This window comes from Anabrus simplex, chromosome 3, assembly GCF_040414725.1.
Source record: "Anabrus simplex isolate iqAnaSimp1 chromosome 3, ASM4041472v1, whole genome shotgun sequence".
Lineage (NCBI taxonomy): Eukaryota > Metazoa > Arthropoda > Insecta > Orthoptera > Tettigoniidae > Anabrus > Anabrus simplex.
In genome coordinates this window covers 466,643,910-466,662,271 of record NC_090267.1, presented here as the reverse complement: position 1 = coordinate 466,662,271, position 18,362 = coordinate 466,643,910, and the positions used below count along the sequence as shown (strand labels likewise).

Below are 18,362 nucleotides of genomic sequence, written 5' to 3'. Positions count from 1 at the left end.
TTAGGGATTGGAATAACTTACCAAGGGAGATGTTCAATAAATTTCAAATTTCTTTGAAATCATTTTGGAAAAGGCTAGGAAAGCAACAGATAGGGAATCTGCCACCTGGGCAACTGCCCTAAATGCAGATCAGTATTGATTGATTGACTAAAAATCTATTATTATTAGCAGCTACCACTATAAGAGAGACATATTCTTTAACAGAATATATCCTATCCTCTTTACGAATTTATCTTTTAATCAATTCTAAGTTCCTATCACATGGATTAAACGAGTGCCCTCTGAAAGGTAAGAGATGACTAATTTTTTGAAACCTTTGAGTTTCAACTATTGCAGCACAAATGTTGACCATAGCAAGGTTCTTATTTTGTCCTATACATCCGCCCGAGTACAATTTAAGTTCAGTAACACTTCTCGAAACATGATGTTTAGTATAGTCCAAAATGAAAGAACATACATCATTTCCACCTTTCTTTGCTACTCCTTCGTGATTAACATACATGACACAATGACCAGTTCCAATTTTGTGAATTTTGAATAAATTAACCCAAAGTTGTCTCAAGTAAAATACGTCTTGCACAGGGATCTGTGGAAGGGCCAAATTTTGAGGATGCTGTTACTTTTTTGATAGGTTTCTTTACTGTTTCATGCTTGTGGAAAACTTCTTGGCTCTGCGCTTGTGAATCATTAGCTCTGCTGCTGCCACCTTTCTAGCACGATTATTTAAATTAGGACTTCTAATTTTAACAAGAAGCTCCTCACATGTTATGCAGGTGTCAATTTGTGGTCTCCCAAAAGATAAGTCAAAATTGACATTAAAATATTCTAGATAGTACTTGTATTTAACTGTAGTATCAGGATATTTCTCCTTAAACATCTCATACATCTTCCTGACATTGAGTCAAGGGTCAAGATAATGGTATTCTCGTGAAGAGTAATGGCTACACTGTACAGGATAAGACTCAATATGATCATGTATACATCTTCTTTCTGTATCAGAGAGTGCCCTATTTTTGTTTCCAACACCTCTCATATCAACTGGACTCTTACCAGGTATAAAATATACGTAAAAGTAAGGGTTTGGCTTTCAATAGCTGCAATTATGCAAAGAACGCTTCCAGTCACTATGTATTACATTCGGAAGTACAACTTGTAATATACGCACTTTATCAGCTGGTGGTTTGGCATGCTTTCTGCAGCACGTCTTTATTCTGAAGGAGTGGCTTCTGCTACACATACACCAACTCTCCAGAAACCATTTGGGAATAGATTCACACTGTTTGGACTCTATAGTTGGGAACAAAACTATTTTTAAAAGTTTCAAAAAGATGGGACCTCGAATGCTCTCTATGCATGGCTGACGAGATAGTAGTGAAGATGATGTTATTTGGAATGACAACATGCTGGTAGCAGGGAAGTTAGCAGCACAAGACGATAATTCAAATGAAAGCAGTGATTAGATTTACTCAGGTTTAGTATGTGGTAAGGCTACTGTTCAACGACAGAGACAAATAACTGGCCATTAAGTTCTTTTCTATCAATATTGCATAATATGATAGTCTTATCCCTTTTCTCTACGGGGTCGAGTGTGAAGTGAGACGAATTTTCAGAGTGAGTTTTTACAATCGTATGCCCTTCATGACATCAACCTAATCAGAGGTATTAATGAGGTCAAACGAATGATGTGATATGAGTAACTAAAACCGACTATACACTTTATATGTGGGTCTAAAAGTCGTGTTCACCATTTATTGTCTTTTTACATTTAGATATACTGCCTTCCAATGAAAATAGCCGGTATAACTCAAATATATTCATAAGTTTGAGGAATAGTGTAGAATGTTTACATGTATTATTTATAGCTCCTTATAGCCTAGAAGCCATGTGTTCACTGCACAAAATTTGAGGTTATTGCGTATTGGACCTCCCCTTACATTTTTTGGCTGTAAAAGTGGAAGAAAAATGGGTCTAATACGTGAGTAAATATGGTATATACCTGTTTGCTGTGTTTGACAGGGCTCCCGCTAGTAACCTAATTCTATTTTCCCTGTATTTTTACTGAGATTTTCCCTGCATTAAATTTAGTGGAACATGGTACATGTTAGAGCATGTTGATCATACTCTGGAATTATCATCTTGAAATATATTTTGTACAAACGCTTACAATGATATAAAAGAACTTGAAATAAATGTAACATAAGTCTAACAAGCTAGAACTTATCATAAAGTGCCTATCTGTGAAGTCGGTTATAACCGTAAACCCGTCGTACACAGTCAATACAAGAAACCTTCCTTAATATTACTGTAATATGAGTTGTTGGGTGTTCCAAACTTAAATACTGTAAAATTGTTTATTTAAATGACAAATATTCAATATTGCCACAATAATTGCATCAATTACATCAGAGTTCAAATTTTTAGCTCGACTACCACATAGTGTCATGCGTGAGCGGTGCCTGGATAAACGTGGAATCGCATGAGATTCCACTCGACGCCACAAACCTGTAAGGCACTCCACAGCAACAAAATGGTAAGCCCCTGTGTTACATAATTATGAACGAACAGTAGAACACTAGAAGTTCAAAATACTCTGTCATGTCTTGTTTATGATAACATTAACCCGATGAGTGCTACGCCCGCCTATAGACGGGTTGACGCGCCTGGTCTACCAGTGCTACACCCGTCTATAGACGGTGCGCAAGAATTTTAATTCTTTTTTTAGTTTCCCGGTTCACTTTCGAGTGCGAATTTGATCTCTGACATATTCTGCCATCTGTTGGGCATTTTGTAGAACTAAATGATCAGAGATTATAGCTTCGGGAAGTAATTTACAGAGCTTTTTGTAGACGTCTGTGGAGTTCACCTGTGATGTAAACAAACACGGCGGATCAACAATCTATTTGCTCTTGCAGCGATGTTATATCCGATCACATAATCTTTCAGTTATTAGCCACAGCAGAAAGTAATAATGGAGATGATCATTTTAAGGAATTGTTAAGCGATTTTGAAAGTGAGAGTGATAGAGAGAGTGCCGAAAATGTTGTATGTAAGAGAGAAACAGAGCCTCCTTCTAAACGAAAGAAGAAAAACATGGCGAGTACAAAAGCTATTTTATCACTATTTTCGTGGCGGACAAATTACTTTTCTTCACCATAGTTTCAAGTAACAGTGACAGGCTCTGAGGGCCAAGTAGTGTTTCATGATGACCCGAAAATCATTGATTTTTAGAAACTTTTTTTTTTGCCAGTGGAGTTGGTGCAGATAGTTGAACAAATCGGCATCACAAAAAACCAGCAGAAAACATTTAACTATCACCACATTCCAGGTTTGGAACGTATTTTAAAATATCAACTTATATACTTCTAAGCAGTTACATGTATTAGTTACCTACAGATTTTAGGAAATATTATTATTTTGGGCTCTTTACTTTGTAAAAAGATAATGCACATAGGGGCACATAATAAGTGTAATTTTTTTCTCTCTCAAAATAATATTGAACATAAGTGTACGATTTCCCATTTGCATTTAGATTTAAAATCAACCAACATTTATAAACATTTTAAGCTAATCACCCCACTGATAAGTTAAAAATTGAGGCTTCTACAATTTTTTTTACATACGAATGAAAAAACTCAGCACTGAGGTACCAAACTGTCAACTGGTAACTCGGCACTTGAAAGGTTAAAATAGTTCAATTTTGCAGTTAATGTTTACCTGTCTGATATTATTAATGTCCTGAGGGAAATAAACTGAAATGTTATCATATCCCTTTTTTATGCCCTATTTTCTGCCTGGCTACTCATTCCTGACACCTGGCCGATGAAAATTTCTGGGGAGAACACAGCACTACAACCAAAAAAATGAACTACACTGCTCACAGCAAGCCATCAATCAATCTTCAAACTAACGCCTGTGTTCATCAGGGACCTTATTCTTGAAAACGGTGTACGTGAGCGTGCCAGTTTCTAAACACAATCATTACAGAAACGTATGGGTTAATGTTCAGAAACTCAGGAATAAGTTCCCAGTTTCTTTAGCAAGTGGAAGTGTCATTCAAATATGTATGCCAGTCAAATAATGTGCACAGAAACAAGCACCATTGACACATTACATTCTTTGTAGAATTCTTTTCCATGATAATTTCGCTTTTTCATAATAATTCTTCCTTAATACTGAGTCAAAATCCATAATAATTACAAGAAGTCCATAATAGTTAGCACCTCTATACGTTATGGAAATTACATCGGTAGCTTTTAACACACTGGGCATTTTAAAAAGTACATTAGAAGATAAGAGTTATTGTCTTTTTAATTTATAATACACACCTCAAAAACAAGTTTTGCACCACCTATATATTTTTTGTGATCGTGAAGGATGTTCGTTCGAAAAGTTTTTGCATGACAAGCAGACATCCGAATGACATGCAATGCTACCTGTTAGTGGACGTTGAGGTAATGCACGCAGTCTCAGAACAGTCCAGAAGAGTGCGCTGTTACTGTCACCTGTGGACACAACATGACAGCACATTTCTGTGGCTTGGTTCTAAAAGGGCCAATGTCATTTATTAAATCGAAATTGAGATATTAACTGATAAACGCGTTTTATCCTGGCTTGCATCATGTTAAAAGGGCCAATGTCTCTGTTAAGTACTAAACGAACAGTTAATGTTTAATTAAATAAATCCTTGCCAATGTTAGATTACCAATAAAGATTAGAGACCTGACAATTTTTCAAGAATACGATAGAAAAAATTAGCGTTTAATAAGGAGACTTCCACAAAGAAAGTATAAAGTTATTTAAAGTTAGTGTTGAAAAAAATAATTGGAAAACTATAAGCAAAACTTCAAATGCTCATAGCTCAAAAACAGGTTTTTTGACATTGGCCCTTTTAGAACCAAGCCACGGATTTGTGTCCTGTGAAGTATACAGATATGCCTCGAGTAGTCATTACTGCTTTTGACTCTACGTGCATGTGAACATGCATCAGCAAGGTCTGTCTGCGAGGGCAATTGCCGGCTTGCTTGGTGTTCACCATAGCAATGTTGTCGAGATATACAGCCACTATATGTGACATAAAATGTTGAAGATCATCCCAACGGTGGCTGTCCGCAGTCAACAACAGGAGCTGATGACCCTTACGTGAAAATCTTGACTAGCAGTAACCCGGCAGACTCTGCAACAGAGCTGTATAATGATATTAAGACAGGCAACTGGTATGGCTGTGCCTATGCAAACAATCCGAGTGTCTCCATAGGAATCATCTACACTAAAGAGTTCCTTGGCGAACACCTGAATGCACATTCCAACACCGTGGCACCAGGTACAAATAGGCAAGGGAGCATGGAAGAATGGCGGGGAGCCTCTTAAAGGACGAGTGTCGAATGTGTCTGACGCTGAATAATCGTTGGAGGGGGGGGTTTGAAGAGAGTGGTAATGCCAGACGAGTCCTGTATGCCATCCAACATGCCCATCAGGGAGGCGGATCTATCATGTTTTGGGGCGGCATTATGTGCGGATGTCGGATGCCATTCATCGTCGTAGAAGGCAATATGACTGCTACACAATACCGGAACAGAATCCAATGGGCCTCCCCGAGGAAGAAATTCACAAGATTGGAGCGGTGCAGGTGCGCTTTGTCATCTTGCAGAACAAATCTGTCTCAAAAATGTCAGTATGGTTGAACAATGGACCCTAGTGCAAAAGGATTTCATATTTGTTCTCTCTTGTTTTCCACATCTTTTAATACTCTGTTGTGCATTTATAGGTTTCAGCGGAAAAAGTTTTCACATCTGATCTTGAGTTTTTCACATATTTTGATGCACATATCAGATGTAGTTTTCATTGTATGTGCACAATTAAAATGCATGCATGTATGTATAAAGTGGTTACACATCTCTGCTGGCTAGTTTTTAATTGGATACACAGCAGGATGTTTTTCCCGTTTAACATGTTCTCTTTCATTGTCCACTGCAGAAATATCTTAAAGAGGTTTTACTGTATTTGTATTTATTCAGTGTTGGATATTAATCTGGCAAACAGATGAAAAACTTGATGTTACAATCGGTTTACTCCTGGTATTTTTTATTTTACAATCTGCTTTATGTCGCACTGACACAGATAGGTCTTGTGGTGACGATGGGATAAGAAAGGCCTAGGAGTGGGAAGGAAGTGGTTGTGGCCTTAATTAAGGTACAGCCCCAGCATTTGCTTGGTGTGAAAATGGGAAAGCTACGGAAAACCATTTTCAGGGTTGCTGACAGTGGGGTTTGAATCCACTATCTCCTGGATGCAAGCTCACAGCTGTGGGGCCCTAACTGCAAGGCCAACTTGCCCGGGACTCCTGGTATTTAATCATCTTAACCCTTTGACCGCCAGCCTCATATGCAGTGTCCATGTCCTATACTGCCAAGACCTAATGTTCACATTTTACATTGCAGTAAATTATTCGTAATAACTTCTCTTCAATTTAAGCAAATTGGATGGGCATTTTTTTGTTTCGAAGGTAATGCTTTGGGCATTTTATTGATGTAAATTAATCCACCTTTATTTTCTAAATTTTTATTTTATGAAATTATAATTCAAATAAATATTTCCTTTCTAAAAAAAAAAAATGTATTTCATGATCAAAAACCGGTAAGAAAAAAATATACTATCAAAAGCTGCATTATTTCAGAGATGTGATGTTTCCTATGCTACATATAAAAAAATAGAGCCTTATGTACAATATTACAGTTACAATATTTTTATTATTATTATTATTAGTACATTAACGTGAAATTTTCTAATCTTACATTATATGCAAATGCTGCAGTTCCTGGTTCGTTTTAAGTAAAAAATGATTACTAATGTCTATTTCGCACAGACTTAACGCTCAAAAATTCACTTTTTGCCTTAAAAATATGATGCAAGGAATTATTTATTAATATTTACACATGTTTATGACGTGTTGTAGTGAATGTGCTTAGGCGGGCACAAAGGGTGTACGGCCTTCTTACACCGTTTACAAATGTATCTGGTCTTTTCTTCCATTTACCACCTTTACTAGTACTAATCTTTCTGAATACGGAACAGTTGCGTTCCTTTTTTTTGGTAAATAGTACGGGGTTCGTTACCCTCCCGTGGGAGCTGAATTGCCACTTGGCCACCAAGCCACTCGGCAGCCAGTTCCTCAACTGAACTTCTTGTATATAGTCTTATTTAATCCAATACTAGTCCAAAACATGTATTATACATTATTAAAACGAATAAATAACTTGGAAAGTATTTTTTCCGGAACGTCCGATCAATCAGTTGGTGGTTAAAGGGTTAATGAGTGTTCTCAGAAATATGAGGTGGAAAAAAAATATACGGTGTGAACACAGGACAAAATATGGTAATGGAAATGTACTGCGCTAAACATACACTACTCCCTAAAAATTTACATACAGTGGTAAAGCACAGAAGTTGTAAGACCAATCAGTAATAAATAATGTTTTCTTAATTGATATACAGGTACTCACCTCTTCTGGCTTTCACAGTATTTCTGCGTTGATCTGATGGTATTTCTTCCCCTTTCCTCACAGGTTGTCCAGACTTTTTTATAGGTGCATCTTCTAAACCCATACAAGCTTTGATAAGTTCTGCTGCATTTTCTGAACACTTCCGCTTTCCAGGACGGGGCTGAACTGTAGTATCATCAGTTGCAACACTAGATGCTGCGCTACTCTCAGACTCCTGGCGTTTCCTCTTGCTCCGTGAAGACTGTGAAGTTGGACTAAGTTTACTACCCATTCTTGGACTTGCCTTAGCTGTTATTGGAGATAATGAACGTTCTTCCTTTGGTAAACTGTGTGGTGAACATTTTGGCGTTCTTATTACAATATCAGGGCTATTACCATGACGCTGGTTAGCAGAACTAGAACGAGTATTTCTGATACTTAATCCTTTCTTACTTTCTATATCAGAGGGAATTTCAATAAGCAGCTGTTCTAATAGTGATTTATGGGGTTTACTTGCTGAACTACTACCGCGAGAAACGTACGTGTGGTCATCCTGTGATGAAGTCAAATCTTCCAGAAAATTGCTACCTGCCACATCATTGCCCTCTCCAAGTGAGATCAGAGAATCTTCACCTAGTCTTTCATCCAGATCTTGTTTCCTCTTTCGTTTCCTATGAATAGCATCTTTCCTTCTAGAACTAAGATGGCCATCAATTTCGGCAACAATCAAATCATCCTCTTCTTCTTCCTCCTCCTCCTCTTCCTCATCATCATCTAGAACAGGTGAAGGTGTATCCTCACGGTGTTTCTCAGGGTTAGAGTAAGTATACAGCGGTGGAGTGATGCGAATTGGTTGTGGATCTTCTAGAGTTGGAGATCCAATAGAAGGCTGATTCTGAGAGTGAGGAGGGGTTGACTGGAGAGGGCAATTTTCTACATTTAACTGTTCTCTTGACACTTTACAAGATTCTGAGAGTTCACCATGTTCTTTGATAAACTGCTCAGAATTGCCACTTCTATTTAAAGATTCACAAGGTTTACCAGAGTCCCTACGATCAGTTTCAACTTTCAACAATGAGGGATTATCGGGCTTGTCAGAACTAACAGCAAGAGGTTGTGGAACTGGTGCAACAGACTGCACTAAAACTGCAGTATTATCACTTGCACTATTAGATATCATAGCAGTTCTACAAGAAGATTCATCTTTTGACCCAACAACATTCACAGGGGAACTTGGAATATCATCAGAAACAAGTGGTGATGGTTTTATAGACACTGTCTTAATTTCTGATGGTACAATAACAGGAGAAGCAGTTTTTCCAATAGAACTCTTGGGTGATGAAATACAAGGTAATGATGAAGAAATATTTGTACCACTTGATATGGGCATGACTGTTCTGTCCAACTCCACACTAAGTTTACTACTCTGCTCACCAACAGATGGTGAACTTTCACTCATCAATACTTGCTGTTCGGATTCTGTAACACTGCTCCTAGAATTCTGTTCCTTATGACCATTAGCTTCAGCCCCTTCTGAGCAATGCAAAGAGTTTACGTCTCCTTTATTACCAAGGCAGTCTTGAACATCCAGTGAAATTCTCTCCACTGCATCAGATGATGGCATGCACACGGAAACTCTAAGGCTATCATCATTTGCTGAGGAGAGCGAAGAAGGCACTACACTTTTTTTTCCTTCAGGTTGACAACAGGGTTCACTTTCCTTCTCATCCTTCCGGCAAGGGCTTTCACCCTGATTAGGACTTTTCTCAGAGAGAGCATCCATGGATTCAATTCCTGAATCCTCGCCCTGAGTGTTACCCTGCTCTCCTGGTGCACCTGCAGGACTCTCTGCACCACCCGCTCTTCCAACTACACTGTTCCCAACACCTATCGGTGTGCCCTGTTCCACCTGTCTAGAAGGGAGAGTTAAGTCTACACCGCTCATATCACCACTACCACTAATACTCGGCACTTCTGGCTCTAAGTTGTCTGCAATTTTTGCTGGCACAAATTCTACTTCCCTCTTCTTTTCGGATAAGGCAATCGGTTCAACACATTGTTTTTTTCGTGGCATAGGTTCACTGTCTTCTAACAATCTTTGCTTTACTTTAGCTTCTGACATGTCTAATTCACCAATTGGAAGAGATGGATTAGATTTTGATAGTGAATGGGTCAAGCGATCGGGCTTGACCAAATCAGACATTTCTAATCTTCCAACAGTTAACACATTACGTACAGCTTTTCGTTCATCAACTTTCTCACTCGCTACTTTTTTATTACCTAGACCCCGTTTTAAATCATGGTTCGTAAATTCATGATGTGATTGTTTTTTTAAACAATTCTCTACAATTGACTTTTGATGGCACGAGAAACTATCCACACGTGATTTTTCATGAGAAACACTATTTAACGATGTAGCATTCACTTTACGATGCAAAGCCCCTACATCATTGGGAATTTTATTCCCGCTTCCCAGTCTATGAACTGATGACGATTTGGATTGTGAAGGTCTTGGTGAATGCTGAGACATCTTCGTGCTTCCCAGAGTACTGCCTTGCTGTTTAGAACTAGGTAGTACATGTGTGTTGTGCTGCTTTGCTGGTCCACTGCTTAATGAATCCTGAGAAAGGTCACATGGTTCTGACAAAGTTGCCATAGGCCGAGATTTCACTTTCACAGCTGTTAAAGCACCCTGAGTATCTGCAAACAAAAATACAATCAGTTATATTATCACCAAAACAGAATATTTTACAAAAATTTGTATGATAAATTATTCCTATAATTGTATTTTCAACAAGAAGTTATCCTCCTTTACCATGAGGGAGGGAGAAGTATTGCTCATATCAATACCAGAAGTTATTCTACTGACATCATGAACTGTGAACTTATACATTCCCATGAGTACAATAGCCATCAATTTAACATGATACTCTCCTATTACAAACTCCTAGGATTTGTATAGGAGTCTGAGTAAACGAAATGAGCACCACTTCTATGCTACAAGGAAAACAAAATTAAAAACAATATTTGTGTAAATAACATCCAGGATGATCAGATATAAAGCCTTTAGAGAACAAGAGAGTGAAAAAAGGACAACCTCTACATGTAACAATACTGTTTTGTGCTTGAAAGTATTGTTTTGAAGTTCATTACTGTTTTTCAGTGCTCTCTCTATATATATTTAACAAAATAAGTTCATATTAATTATTTTCAAATAAAAACGATATCAGATCTTGTTCTCATTAGGAGCTTACTATTCTTCAGTGCTATATATATCTGTGGCTTGGTTCTAAAAGGGCCAATGTCATTTTTTTAATATAGAAATTGAGATATTAACTGATACAAACGCGTTTTATCCTGGCTTGCAAAATGTTAAAAGGGCCAATGTCTCTGTTAAGTACTAAACGAACAGTTAACGTTTAATTAAATGAGCCCTTTCCAATAAAGTTAAATTACCAATAAAGATTAGAGACCTGGCAATTTTTCAAGAATATGATAGAAAAAATTAGCATTTAATAAGGCGACTTCCACAAAGAAAGTATAATTTAAGGGTAGTTGTTGAAAAAAGTAATTGGAAAACTATAAGCAAAACTTCAAATGCTCATAGCTCAAAAACAGGTTTTTTGACATTGGCCCTTTTAGAACCAAGCCACAGATATAATCTGACAAAATAAGTTCATATTAATTATTTTCAAAATAAAAACTATATCAGATCTTGTTCTCATTAGGAGCATTACATACGAAAAATCTATAGAACTACAACAGTAATAGACCGACTGTTAGTAGTAAGATCTTACAAAATAATTACAGGGATTCATGCCACTATTTAATTTTCAAACATCACTACAACAAGTTAGAAAACTAAGTTTTTTGTTTTTCTATGACTCATACTTCTTTCTTGATGAAATCTGTTTACAATTGATTTCACCCCTTTTCTGACACAAAACAAGATATTTACAATACCCGTATCAGTTTTGTTGAGGTTAAAAGTACGATCACCTGATTGATAAGTTTGATAATGGATCTAGGAGTAAGAGCAACAATCCAAAAATCTCTTTCCCATAATGGTAAAGAAATAAAGTGTCATGTTTTAAATAATTAGTCTAAAATAAATGCCAGATATTTTGGCATATTTTTAAATGCATAGAGGACAGGAGGGAAGAAAATAAACGTGAAGAATTGTTCCAAAATTATCAATATTGTGGAAATTATACCAAGTTACTCAGCTACTTGGCTAGAAGGCCAGAAATTATTTTCTGTTAGGAACTGATTATCACGTGGACAATCTATAGAGGTATCTTTGAGTGCTTGCCGCAGTCCTGCTATTTCTGCATCATGTGTCTTTAAAAAATTACACTTATGCAAAAATAGTTTTCATATTCAAAGATATTATAGTTACAGATTACGTATCATTATTTTTGTTGATAGCCGTGTGTTCAAACTTTAAGGTTCTATTAAAATACAACTGAGTAAGTGGTGCAGAAAAGAGATGTGGCACATGGGTTGATGGAACACAAGGCGGACGTCGAATACTCAGATGATGATACAGGACAAGATGTCAAAACGAAGTGTCAGTGTTAAAAAATGAGCAGCTGAATTTAAAGACAAAGAGTTTTATGTAAATGAAAGTAATATTAATACTTTTTTTTTTTTTTTTTTTTAGAGATGTGGAAATATTCAAGTAATACAGTTTAGATTTCCTTTCACATGGCTTTAAGAAAAATTTGGATCACTGAACAGTTTCCAGAACATTGGACAACAGCCTTAATAGTCCCTCTTCATAAAAGAGGAGATAAGAGTAATCCAGGTAATTATAGAAGATTGCCTATCTTAGACTACATATACAAGATCTTATATGAAAGGATTAAAGACCAACTAGAAAAAAAAGAGTTAGGGGAATACCAAGGAGGCTTTAAAACCTGGAGAAGTTGTACTGAACAGATCATCACTCTAAAATTAATAGTGGTGTACTACAGAAAACAAAACAAGCTTATAGTAATAACATCTGTTGACTTTAAGAAGGCAAATGATTGTATACATAGACTTTCAATGTTAAAAATTTTACAGAATTTTGGACTCCATCCTAAATTAATTAAACTGATAGAACTTACTTTAACTAATACCATATCAAAAGTAAAGTTTAGAGGAGAGGTTTCTGAACCATCTTTGATTAAAACAGGTTTAAGACAAGGAGACTGTTTATCACCATAACTATTTAATTGTGCATTAGAATTTATAATAAAGGAATGGTACAAGGTCAACCCAAAGAACAAAAGTTGGAAGCTCCAAACAAAATTTAAGTTTAAACTGTTTAGGATTTGCTGATGACCTTGCTCTATTGTTGAACAATATTCAGGAAACTCGGCACCAAATTAAATCTCTACAGGAAATAGCACGAAAAAATAGGTCTTACAATATCCTTTGAAAAAACTGAAATAATGTTTACACATCCCCAATGGTAAATAAAATAACAATTGATGGGCAAGAAATCAAAATTGTTGATAAATTTAAGTATCTAGGACAAATCATAACTTATAACCTTAATGAGAAACCAGCTTGGCATAACAGAATAAATAAATTAAACATAGTGAATTATATTACCAAGCCTACATACTATTTAAAAAAAAAAAAGCTTATCGACAGCAGCAAAATTAAAACATTATAAAAGAGTCACACACTTATGCTAGTGAAAGAATTTTTAAAACTACTCCTAATACAGCTGAAGCAAACAAAATACTTAAGATAGAAAGAATAATAATTAGAACATGCATAAATAAACAATTTCAAGTTAATGGACAATGGAGAATAGCATCAAATAAAACAGTTTATAAGGAAATTGAACCAGTAAGCACAATTAGAAAAAAAAGGTATATCATTTTTAGGACATCTTCACCTGACACCAGAATTAGCAGAAGCTTAATTTAAAAATTATGGAATAGCAAGACCAAGATTAAATGGATCACGGAAATTAAGGAGGATATTAAACAACTACAAATAACAATAGACTATCTCAAAAACAAAACAGAAAAATTGAAGATACTTCAAGACATGCACACACCAGGTTACAGACCAAGATCAATAAAAGGTCTAATGGGAGGGCATTTTCAACAGAACAAAAGAAGGCAGCATCTCTCGAAATGAAAAAAATATTGGGCTGATAGGAAATAAAGAAATCCTTTGTATAATTGACTAGAGTTGTCCAATGTAGGCCATAAAATGTCAAATAAAATAAATAACTCTCTTGTACTACGCCTGCAACTGCCGTGTGTAGCATGAACAGATACAACACACAAGGAGAGAAAGAAAACAAAGTTGGAAACATCGAGCACAAACAGTTGCACCAAGAAGACAATTAACTTTGTCTGAACCAGAAAGTGCATGAAAGAAGGCAAAAACTAATGAAAATTTTATTGCAGAAACAACAGAAGCATTCCTTGATGCGGGTGAACCGGTGGAAAAGCTGGATAATTCAAAACTTGTGAGTGGATGAATAAATATGTTACAGCAGTAGTGACCTTCCTTAAACTGATCGGTTATGAGAAAAGTACATTCCATTACTTAACAAGAAGAAGGAACATGAAATCAAAGAGCTTGTGAGGGATTAGTAAACTGTTGGGCTGGATGGTGAAACAACCAACAAGATGAATCATGTGTTCAACATATTGTTCCCTATCCTGGCACTGTCTACTGAACCTACAGCAATATTGGTAACTGCTGTGGTACTAGGCAACACAAATGCTACCTCGTGTTCGAAAGTCCATACCGACACATTACACAGGTACAGTGTTGATTTCAAAAAGCTGATTGTGTACATATCACAAAGTGCAAGATACGTCACCTAATCTGCCAATACTCTACGCGGTTAAGTTAACCCATTTGGACCCAACCCTATTAAAAATTTGTTTTTACAGTTTATCTTCATTATTTTTATTTGTTGACATCATTTTAGACTGCAGAACACATTTAAAAGTAAATTACATATACAAATATCTTCAAAAATGTACGTTCCCATTTGGGAACAATGGTCCAACACAATAGCTATATTCAGTCCAGTCTTCTTATCTTGCACTGTGGAACAACAGTGAGTAGTGAAGGTGCAACAGGACTGGAATCTGTGCACTGCAAGTTGAACACATTAGACGGCATTTCCCTTGTTTCTTTGCTGGTATGAGATGGTGTGCTACATCGGTTCTCTGCACAAAAGAAAGTGATCCTGAAGGTTCATTCTGGGAGATGTTGGAGTGCATGAAAACATATCACTGACTAGCATTCTGGTGAAAGCAAGGTAGTCCAGCTTTGACTCTGGAGAGCGTAGTGTGTGGACCCGCCAAGCAGCAATTCTCAGCATACTGCTGCAGTTCATAAGTATAGACCAGTACCATTTTTTTGACGTTATTACCAGCCTATCCTGCGAAGTGAAACTGTCAAGCAAATCCACTCTTCCCATATACTTGTTGTAAGGTTTTATCAAGAGGCTGGGTAACTTGTATATGCTTTCTCTGACTTTGGCTATACTGTTTCACCGGCTGGGTAGGATGCACTTTGTCAAAATTTGTTGCACCACAAACAACTTCATTGTCTTTCCACTTTGCTGCGAGGACACTTCCATCAGTTCTAAAGTCGTATATTCTGCAGAGAGCTGTTCTTGAGTCTCAGCTCGCGCACTGTTCCCGCAGGCCTGAATTCAAGAAGGCGTAATTCAGCCAGGAGATCATATGACGTGAAAAAGTTATTCATGAACACAATATGACATGATGGGTTGAATACACAGCTCAACATATTTTTCACCACTGGAGTGCCAAAAGGAAAACCAGATTTCTGATTATTGATGTCTCTACCACAATATGGATCAATGGTGAATGGATATCCACGAGCAGAACATAACATCCAAAGTTTGAATCCGAATCTGATCGGTTTACCACGCAGGAAAATTTTACAACTATGGCGTCCATAGTAAGGTACAATTTGTTCATCCACACTCAATTCTCTTTCAAAAATCCCAAACTGTTGTAAAGATTCATTCACTGCCTGAATGAAAGGTCTCACCTTTGCCATTTTGTCTCCAGGTGTCAGGTCTTCATTGTTGGCAACATGAATGTTTCTTTTCATCGCCTGAAATTTGTTATGACTCATTTGCCTTGAAACAAGTGGAACAGAAACATCATCTGCTTTTGACCAATACAGATTTTCTCATGATAAGGAATGATACCCTGACATAAATATTATTTTAAAAAAAAGCACATCTGTTTCATCACGGTAAAAATTAGAGTCAGTTTTTGATCTGTGTATCTTTTCATTGCCTTTACAAACATGTCCAAAATACGATTATTGAAAAAAATGACGGAATAGGGAAAACGGCTCCAGTCCTACAAAGTGAGGATGACTTTGCTCCAAACTGTAAATAGGAGTTTCTTGTAGATTGGCTGTATATTCTTCCGACTTTTTCCATTGCGGTGTAATTCTTTCCCTCTTGCCTTTACTACTTGCCGTTTTACTGGAAATGCGTGGATCTTTTCCAGACTTAGTCCTCTTAGAATGCGAGACACCGCCATCATCGGCATCATATTTAGTAGCATGGCGTAGTTCCACCTCTCCACACAATTCTGCAGGCAGATCTTGCTCATCGGTGCATGTTACGTCATCGTCACCAGCTTCATCATCTGTCAAGTTCCCATCTCCTCCTTCAGGGGGCATTATTACAATATCTACTTCACCCTGTAGATTATCATTTTCTAATTCTTCCAAAATCTCTTCAAGTTTGAGGAATTACTTGAAATACATCTAAAGTAGGAGAGAAATGAACTTATATGAACAACGTGAAATGAAGCGGATGCTATATCTAAACGGTTATATGTAAGGAAAAGTCATAGAAGTTTTTCTGATTATTAATCCACAGAAAATGAGCATTGATAACATGTTTGAATTTCTCACTAATCTAACTAATAAATATAGTCAAATTTGATAAATGTTTAGGTTATGAGTGGAAATGTTTTTGTGTCCTATAGGAAATAAACTATATGCAAGGTCCCATTGTTCCCATTTGGGAACAACAAAAATGAATCCTTTACCATCCCCCATCTATTGTGTTCATAATATTTATTTTAGTATATTGTAAACTCCAGAGATTCAAAAACATGTATTTGTCACTGGTACTGAAAACAAAATATTATACTTCAAACGTAAAAATAACGAAGTCTGAAGATATTCGGCTGCAGCATGAAGATACAACAACAAAATGACAGATATCGGTACTGTATAAAACCAGGAATGGAGTTGGAACTCTCAAACGGAATTCAACACTAGGCGCAAGTAACAATAGAACAGCCTTAACCCTTTGTGTCCTGCCGGTACTTTCAAGTACCGGCTCATATTTAGTCCTATATAAAACTATAGTAACCAAGGATAGTTGTGTTGTATTCTGTAGGTACTCTCTAGTACCTTTGGTGGTGTGATTCATAATAATGATACTAGAGAGAAGCACTAAATTAGCATGAGTTACTCAAACTTTCATCTCCTATCCAAGCACTGCCATTTCATTTCCCTTTAGTTGATGGAAGCCATAAATATGTAAATATTTTTCATATTATTGTGTGAGACATTGCAAAGTATACAATTAAACAGTCAGCGTGCTGTAGAGTCACTTGAACTATCTTTTATTCTTAGAAATGTAGTAGGTACTTCTAAGTACCGACAGAACTATAGGCGTTCCATGCTTCTTGTTCCCTTTGGTAACCATGGTTTATGTTGATCAGATGTGATTGTTGCAGACTATGGTTTTGTGTTGTGTTAATTATACATGAACAGTATAACAGGATATCATGAGTAAACATAAGGTCATTGGATGACATTAGCGATTTACTGGCTTGAATAACAGATAATGGAGCATTATCTGATGTGATTGCAATAGTGATGAAAAGACTGAGTAAATCGCGTGGTCTAGACAGAATAAATAAGGACAGTGAGGTCTTAACTTTTATTGGTCTTAATTTTACGATGGGTTACCACAGATTACCATCTTACAAAAAATTTTGTTCATCAGTCAGAGACCTTGGTGTGGATTTGGTTGCGGATACAATGACGAGGGCAAGATTTCAAGAGGTCATATCATATATTCATGTGAATGATAACAGTGCAGTGTCAATAGAGAAGTCAGATAGGGTACACAAAGTAAGACCTATCTTAATAATAAGAAGTTTCAATCTGTATATGAATGGACTCGGGAGGTAAGTGTGGACAAATCTATTGTGTGATTCAAAGGATGCAGTTCTTTAAAACGGTACAATCCTTCCAAGCCCATCAAGCGGGCTTACAAACTCTGGTGTTTAGCTGACCAGAAGGGATTCATTCTCGCATTTCAAATCTATCAGGGGAAGAACGGGTATCTTGAAGAGTTCGGAGAGCCAGGTTAGGTGAGAGGGTGGTTTTGTCTCTGACAAAACATCTGTGGGACAAGAACAAAATTGTACTTTTTGACAATTATTTTACCTATCTTCGACTTTTGGAAAGCCTGAAACTATAAAAGACCTCGACATGTGGCACAGAAAGATCTAACAGGCAAGGCTGTCCACAAAATCTAAAACTGAGAAGAGCCTGATAAAAAGAGAGTATTACAGATTTTCGAATACTGGTTTGGACTCTTTCAAGTGGCAACACAAAAAACCTGTACACATTGCATCCAATTACCATGGGTCAGAAAAATTCATATGCAACAAAATCAGAAAAATGGATCCAGACAGAGTGTGCAGTTTATAGTAGTTGTATATATTTACAATCTGTACTTGGGAGGAGTTGACCTTGCCGACCATTTTAGAACCCTGTGTGATGTTGGCAGGAAGTCGAAGAAATGGTGGCTGAGGCTCTTCTGGGGGTTACTTGACATCATGT

The 18,362-nt window shown here is 36.8% G+C and overlaps 1 protein-coding gene across 1 annotated transcript in view; it reads right to left on the bottom strand.

The window, feature by feature from the left end:
- LOC136866863 (serine-rich adhesin for platelets) overlaps positions 1 to 18,362 on the bottom strand; it is a 375,927-nt gene that overhangs the window by 113,365 nt on the left and 244,200 nt on the right. The window contains exons 7-8 of the mRNA XM_068226874.1: positions 9,532 to 10,178; positions 7,500 to 9,501 (exon numbers count right to left, since the gene is read on the bottom strand). Coding sequence (XP_068082975.1) covers positions 7,500 to 9,501; positions 9,532 to 10,178 — 2,649 coding nt within the window. The remainder of the gene's footprint in view (positions 1 to 7,499; positions 9,502 to 9,531; positions 10,179 to 18,362) is intronic.